We start from the raw sequence: 7,526 nt of genomic DNA on the forward strand, positions 1-7,526 counted from the left end.
CTTTTCTGCCTCTGCACTGATGAGAAGGGAGTTTCCCAGCCTGTAGGTATGGTGCTGGTTCTTCCTCCCCAGGTGCATCACCTTGCACTTGTCAGTGTTGAAACCCATCCTGTTCTCATCCGCCCACCCCTGTAACCTGTCTAGGTCTGATTGTAGCCTATTCCTCCCTTCTAGCATGCCCACATCACCCCTAAGTGTCATCTGCGAATTTGAACAAGATGCTTTTTACCCCCTCGTCCAAGTTGCTAATGAAGATGTTGAACAGTGCGGGCCCGAGGACTGAACCCTGCGGGACCCCACTGCCCACTTCCATCCAGGTCAAAAATGACCCATCCACCACCACTCTCTGGGTGTGGCCCTCCAGCCAGTTAGTGACCCATCTGACTGTGTGGGCATCGATGTCACAGTCCCCTAGCTTTTTAATGAGAGTGGGGTGAGAGACAGTGTCGAAGGCCTTCCTAACATCCAGAAAGTCTATGTCCACTGCAACACCTGCGTCCAAGGATTTCGTGACCTGGTCATAGAAGGCCACCAGGTTGGTCTGACAAGACCTGCCTCTAATATTGTGTTCACGCAAATTGCCCTACCAGCTCAGAGCAGTGGGAGTGATGTAGAAGCAGGAGTCCTTACTCCCTTGAGGCTGTAGGACTAGCTTAATTGTTGGAGCGGAAGGTAACAGGCTCCTAAATCTCCTGTGAGGCTAAGCACTAGAAGGATGCCGAGAGCCACACCAGTTGTCTGCCTGGCATGCACAGGGGGCCCCAGGGATGTCAACTCATGCTGAGTCTCTGCTGTGTCTCTGTAGGAAAATCTGGCAGAAGGAGGGCCCCATGGCCTTCCTGAAGGGGGCGTACTGCAGAGCGCTGGTCATTGCCCCGCTCTTCGGCATTGCACAAGTCGTCTACTTCATTGGGATCGCAGAATTCCTCCTGGACCTGTTCCCGAAGCGCCGGAACTAATCATTGCGCGCCCTCCTCCAGTGAGCATTCATCCCTGTGTTCGTCGTCATATTGATGGTGTCAGAGCAACAGCACAAAGGGTTAGAGCAGAAAACGCCAAGGGTGAACATTTTCTCCACACACAAATTCCTTCTGCCTCTCAATACAGGGCCTCCCCTCCACTCCTTCTAAGGACAGTACCAAGTTATATGCATATCTATTATTATTTTTATTGTCATTCTTAAAGACTGGTTAGCACAGCCTGCTGATTGGGGTCTTCTCCCAGGAACAGGGGCAAAGGAACTGCCATGCCATGCCGGAATAGCCAGCAAGTTGAGGAGGAGCACAGGAAGAACTCTATTTGTTCCCTCAGCCTCTTTCCTGGTGTGGGAAGCCTCTGGGTGAGACCAGGCCTCCTCAGGCCATGTAAAGGGAGGCCCATTATTGTTGATGGAGATGGATCAATGCTGGAATCAAAGTTTCTTGTTCTGAAACCCCTTTAAAATGAACTGGACTTTGATGAACTTCTTTGAGATCAAAAGAGGGGAAAGGATTTAATTATGTTGGGGTCTTTTTGTTTTGTTTTGTTTTTTTTAATCAAAGGGACTTTCTCCCTAAATAGGGGCCGTGGAGCACATTTGGGTGAGATGTACGCTACAGTTACTTGTGACCTGTATGCTCTGTGAAGAGTATGTCAATGGGATCATGTTGTTGTCTTCAGGCACATCAGTGCTTAGGGACAGGTGGGAGAAGGGAGAACTTTGTGACTTGGGATCAACTTTTTATTTATGCAGGAAAGAAGAAATCAATTACATTCCTTAAGTCAGCCTGGGTCCAATGTGTCAAGCTGTTGCTATACCCAGCATACTGGCTGTCTGTGTCTTTCAGCCTGCCTCTCACATGCATGTTCTACACTTGCATGTCCACGGCCACAAAGGATTGCTTAGAAGTTGGTCTCTGGGTTAGGCCTCTTTTGTTGAAGATCATGGTGGACCATATCTAAGGCTGGCCTTGGTTGTTGTAGCCCCTTTCAGGTCTGTTAGCTCTGAAGTCAGCGGAACTCTTGTGACATGCTGGCAGGGATCTGGCCCAGCATTCATGTCTCCTCTTATCCAGACCAAAATTGGGTTGTGGGAAAGAAAATGAGACCAGAGTCGACTTTAAATCCCCCTGAGGGCCTAATCCCAATTGCTGTAAACCTTGCCTCAAGGGCCAGATCTAGTATTACTTCAATGTTTTCCCGGAGGGGTCAGAGAAAATAGATCCTGAGAGGCAAGTTGACTCTAACCAAGCCCAAGGCCTGTATGCATCTGGTTGCAGAATTGAGACCTAGATCCCAGAATCTTGACCTTTTGTTCACTTTTGGGGGTAGTGAGTAGACACGCACAACTAATTCTGTTAAAGGGACACTGTTCAGGTAAAATCATGTGTTAGCAGACCAAAATTTTTCTTACCTATGTTCCACTTTGGCTTATTTTGTATGGAAGAACTAAAAATCTGCTGTGTTCTTCCCTGTTGTTGGTATTTATTCTATTTGTTGCACTTCACTTGGATCCAGTATTTATATTCACCTTGGCCATTGCACTTCTTGCTTTATAATCTGCTTTACTTTCTGCTTCTCCAAGTGTTGTTTGTTTCAGACACCATTGGGGCATATTTAAATTAAATTAAAAAGCACAGTTTCCACTTACAAATCTGTTTCTGTTTCAACATGTTAGCTTCCTGACTGTGTCCCTTTACCTTAGAAAAGGTTGTTATACAAAGTTCCTTGTTTATCTGTCACTCTGCTGCTGTGAATTGATTTTTGTTTTTAATAACTCTATCCTGTACCTGGAAAGGAATCTGTGCATTGAAGATTTTCTCTTCATGACAGATTTCTATGATCAGTTCAGTGCTGTGACACTTGTCACTCTGGATTCCTCTAGCTGGATTAAAAAAAAAATTTTAAGGTGACCCATTTCTGATTATTCTGCAATGTATAAAGGAGGCCTGACAGTTCTAGGGTTTTTTGAAGGTGTTTGTTTTTTTTTTTTTTTTATTATTTTAACCCTTCTTGGCTTTATGTGCAAATTTCAAGTATGATTTGGGCTGTGAAACTATAGGATGATAGGAAACTGCTAGATGGATAACTTCCCTTTCAACTTCCGTTCTCTTGTGGAAGGCATTTATAGTTATCATGTCAAATTTTTTTATTTCTTCTCTTAAAACAGCAAAACTTTCAGTCCTCCTTTATACCTTATGAGGAAACAGGCAGGAACACCAGCCTTCCTTTCTGAGGAGTCCTCTTGTGGATGACCTTTTAGTGTCTTTCCAAGATATGGAAAGGGGATAATGGTCAAATAGAAGGCCAGAAATGTGTGTGGCTTACAATTTGGGGTTAAAAACCATATTGTGTCAGAACAAAATGAAGGGCTTCCATAGCAAAGCTAGGGGGAAGAGGCCTGTATATTGCTCCACCATGGATCTCTGCTTGGCTCCTGTTCCATTTAACATGGAGATTTGGATCGGCAATATTGCTGATTTAGCCACTGAAAAGCCACTTGATGGCCTCTGGAAACAGTCCAGGGAAAACTATCCCTCCTAGAATTGTGACAGGAGCAAGGGCAGCTCTCTGAGGCCTGGCATTTTTTTTGAAAGATTGGTGCCTGGCATTGCTGCAGCAGCTGTCTTTACCTGGTGGCCTTGAATGCTTCAAGTCATTGATGCTTAGGTTAGCATTTAACAAACCTTCCTGTCTTAAACCCTGTGCATTCCTGGCAGGGGTGCCTGGTGCCCCTTCATGGATGCTGCAGGTGTCTATGCTGTCTTGACCAGCTGTAGAGGTCTGGGTTGGCAGCTGTGGCCTGGCAACTAAACTGGGATAAACTTCATTAGTGTAAACTATATCTTCACTTCTGTTTGTGCCAGTGGCTTATGTCCCCATGTGGGCAAAGCCCTGAGTGTGGCACTAGAGACCAAATGGAAGCGCCTAATTCTGCACACCCCTCCCCACCAGGTGGCACAGCTCCACAAGGGCCAGTGCTTGCCTTCGGTGACTGCTGTAAGTACCAGGGTAGGTGCCACAGTGCTCAACAACTGGCTCAGGTCATACGATCACCTTGCTGAGTCCAGATCCCAAATTCTACCCCACTGGAGACCCACGTCCACGTTATTGCTCGGGCAGACGTTTTGCTCAGTCCAGTAAGAAGCTCTGCCTGAGCAGGATCAGATCCTAAGGCTAGGCAAGCCCTGCATCATCACTGCAGTAGAAGATACAGTGCCACCCTCTTCTAGCCTGAGACTGGGGCAAGGAGCTTGCAACCCCCGCTTCATAGGCAGGGTTTTCAGAGCTGGCCAGAATCCAAAGACCTGGGATTTATGCACATACGCCTTTCTCACTGGCTTTGAAATCAGTGGCGTGTGTGCAATCCTTTTTTGGTTGTGGGTCCTTTGGTGATAAAAATGCATGGGGAGAGCAGTGCCTGAGACTGGTATAAGGGACAAGAGGCTTCTTGAACAAGGATTTTAACACTTAGTTTGGAAGGATCTGTCCACTTTCCTGTTATCTGGGGACTAGTCCTCCTGCCCCTCTAGCAGGCAGTGTTCTGGAATGCAGCACATGCTGTTCTTCTGCATGACAGGTGGGAGTTCTCCTCTGCTGTATTTCCTGAAGATCCCAATTGCTTTTGCTTTTCTGTTTTGGAATTGGTATTGGGGTTTGCCACACAAGCTGCTTCAGGAGCTCATATGGAAGCACATCGATCTGATGAAGCTGGATGCTCCTGAGACTGCTCCCTGTAGCAAGGGAAATTGGTGTCTGTGACCTCAAAATTGTTTCTCTGGCCCAACACCTCAAAGATTCCAAACGTGTGAAACCTTTTTTCTATTGTTTGTGTAGGGTACTCTTCCTTCCCCCTTGCATGTGTGTTTCCTTTTGTAGGACATATCTTTGGTACAAGGCTCTTGCAGGTTGGTTTGGGTAGCATGGGGAATCACTTGTGGCTTATGAGTTTGGGGGGGTTTCCCCCTACTTTAATGCAAAGAATGTTATGAAAATCTTTTTTTTTTTTAATTGGCTTCCAGTTTCGGCTGTTCTGTCTATGGGCTCACAACCTGATGTTGTCTTGGGTCAGGGTTTTTCAGAAGAGCTGAGCCCCCACTCTTCTAATTGACCTTGATAGGAGTTGGTGGTACTCGGTGCTTCTGAAAAATCTGGCTCTAGACTTCTTGAAGTGGGTGTCCAAAATGTTTTTAGAGCTAGAAATCTTGAGCACATCTCTTGAAGAGGCCTCCAAGTAGTTAAGGGTTGGGTGGGAAGAAAGCAAACTAAAAAAAAAATTGGGACTGCCTAAACGCAGACCCCTTTCCACCCCCCCACACACACATGCATACATGCACGGATGTATGTACCCTCGCTCCCAGAGTGAGCTGAAACGAGTATCTTGCAGGTGAAGTTGCAGGTGAAGCTTGTGGTAGGTCATATTATCCTTCCCACTCACTGTTGTAGTCACCAAGGAAATGGTCTATAGGATGGAGAAAGATAAAAATTTGTAGTATCTGTGCTATTCCTGTAGGGTGCTAGCAATCCTATTGAATTTCCTCTGGAATTTCTTTCTTGGTGGTGATAGTGTTTTGACATGGCTTTCTCCTCCCTTTCAACTCCTTTTTGGTAACCTGTGACATCAGAGTCCACAATCTAGGATATTCATGATTTCTCTGAACAGCTGCTCTTGGATGCACTAGTCACTGGTCAATTAATGGAGACTGCATTTCTGTGCACTGCAGGGATCCCTGGTCATCCCATGTCCTCTTGAAACATCACTGTGGAGCCCAACTGGTTTGGTCAATTAGGAGCTCTTTCTAAGAAAAACATACCAAGGGCAAAAGTGAAGAAACTGCCTTATTCAGTCTCTAGGAGCTGAGATCTTTTGTCCTAGCTGCTTCATTTCATCTTCTGTAATGCCATGTTGCCTTTGCCCTCCAGCTCTGCTTGAAGTTGTTTAAAAGTGGTTTAAATGCCATTCAGCTAAACCATTCTTAAAACCAATCCAGAACTGTATCTTGGCCCTAGATTGAAGTGATTTAAGCCAGCCTGGCATATTTTGTAACTGAATCTATTCTGGGACTGGGAGTTCTAGGTTAGGTTTTCAAACCCAAGTTTAGTTGACCCAGTTGTGATGTGTCCGTCTTAACCAACCTTTACTGCCAAGGCTGTGTCACATCCTGATGGTGCAGTGAAATGCAAGGTAGCCCTAATGAGAACCAAGCAGATAGCACAAGATGGCACTGGCTAAATGCTTCAGTTGCCAGCAAATATGGCTGCTGCAACAGTGTCATCTAAGCCTTCAACAGGTGGCTCTTACCCCACATCTGCATCTGCTGGATACAGTTAGTATCTGGAAGAGAAGGAATGTTGTGTAGTAGTTTGTTATAGGCACTGAGGCATGAATTCTAGGAGAGATTCCTGGTTCTGCTCCTGGTTCTCTCCCTGTAAGACCAAGGGAAAACTGCTACCTACCTACCTCACAGAGGTGTGGAGGCTTAATCTATTTGCAGTCACACTTTGAGATGCTGTGGCAATGCAGTCTGTGGTTGTTTTTAATAATCATCGTTGCCTGTCCTTTAAAGTATGAACTGGACTCCACATTCAAGCTGAACTAAGTGAAGTGGTTTGCTGGATTTTTGTAGACCTGGTTAAGGGAGGATGTGGTAGCCAGAAAAGTTTTAGTCTTTGGATTAGATCTTCAGCTCTTGTAAATCAAAAGACAGGAATATAAATAGTCTGTCAAGAATGGTATGTAGCCATGGCTTCTCCTGGATCTAGTGACTCCCCCAGAGCTTCTCAAAGCCACTATAATAACTGGACTGTTAGGGCACCTACACACATGCAGCAAGGCTGCTCCAACACGCTGTACTTACAGCACATTGGAGCAGACTTGATTAATCGAGTCTGCTGGAGCATGGTAATTGCCATGCTCCAGCAGACTCCAGCATCTCATGTATTAGCATCCTTGCACTGCAAAATGTTGGCAGGGGCATTTTAACTAAAGCTCATTTGACAGGCTTTAGTTAAAGCATCCCCATTGCCATTTGTCAGCGTGGGGATGTTTATACATGAGATGCTCTGGGTGCTTTTAATTAGAGCAGCTTTTGAAGCCACTCTGATTAAAGCACCTTCTCCCCCCACCCCACTCGCGCGCACACACACTCCCAGAGCACATGTATAAATGCCCTTAGATTCCAGTCTGACATTCACTTGTCCTTTATGCTTTGTTTTCCATTCCTAATCAAAGTGAAGTTTCTCTTGCCCTGACTTTTGCATGGTCACAAGCAAATCAAAGAATGGGCCGATCTGCAAATAGTGCTGACGTGTTTGGGAACCTCTGGTGTTCAAAAGAGAAAACAAATGGACTTTGTGAAGCATGTGACACATGCTCAGCTCGTGTTTTTTGTTGTTGTGCAGTCTCAGAAAATCAAGGCATGAGCTTGATGTATCTTTTTCAAACAGCCATAAGTGCAAGTAAAAACAAAACAAGAACCCCCCCCCAGCCCCCCCCAAAACAAACAAAAAAAACCCAGCCCAGTTGTACATGGTGCACGGCCATGAAA

The 7,526-nt window shown here is 45.7% G+C and overlaps 1 protein-coding gene across 3 annotated transcripts in view; it reads left to right on the forward strand.

Moving 5' to 3' along the window:
* SLC25A22 (solute carrier family 25 member 22) overlaps window positions 1-2,891 on the forward strand; it is a 100,649-nt gene extending 97,758 nt beyond the window's left edge. For all 3 annotated transcript variants that reach the window (XM_019519787.1, XM_019519788.1, XM_019519786.1), the window contains exon 10: window positions 806-2,891. In XM_019519787.1, the coding sequence (XP_019375332.1) occupies window positions 806-959 (154 nt within the window). In that variant the 3' untranslated portion in view covers window positions 960-2,891. The remainder of the gene's footprint in view (window positions 1-805) is intronic.
* Window positions 2,892-7,526: the final 4,635 nt, after the last annotated feature.

The sequence above is a fragment of the Gavialis gangeticus genome, unplaced genomic scaffold (genome assembly GCF_001723915.1).
Source record: "Gavialis gangeticus isolate Ggan-Ray unplaced genomic scaffold, GavGan_comp1, whole genome shotgun sequence".
NCBI lineage: Eukaryota > Metazoa > Chordata > Crocodylia > Gavialidae > Gavialis > Gavialis gangeticus.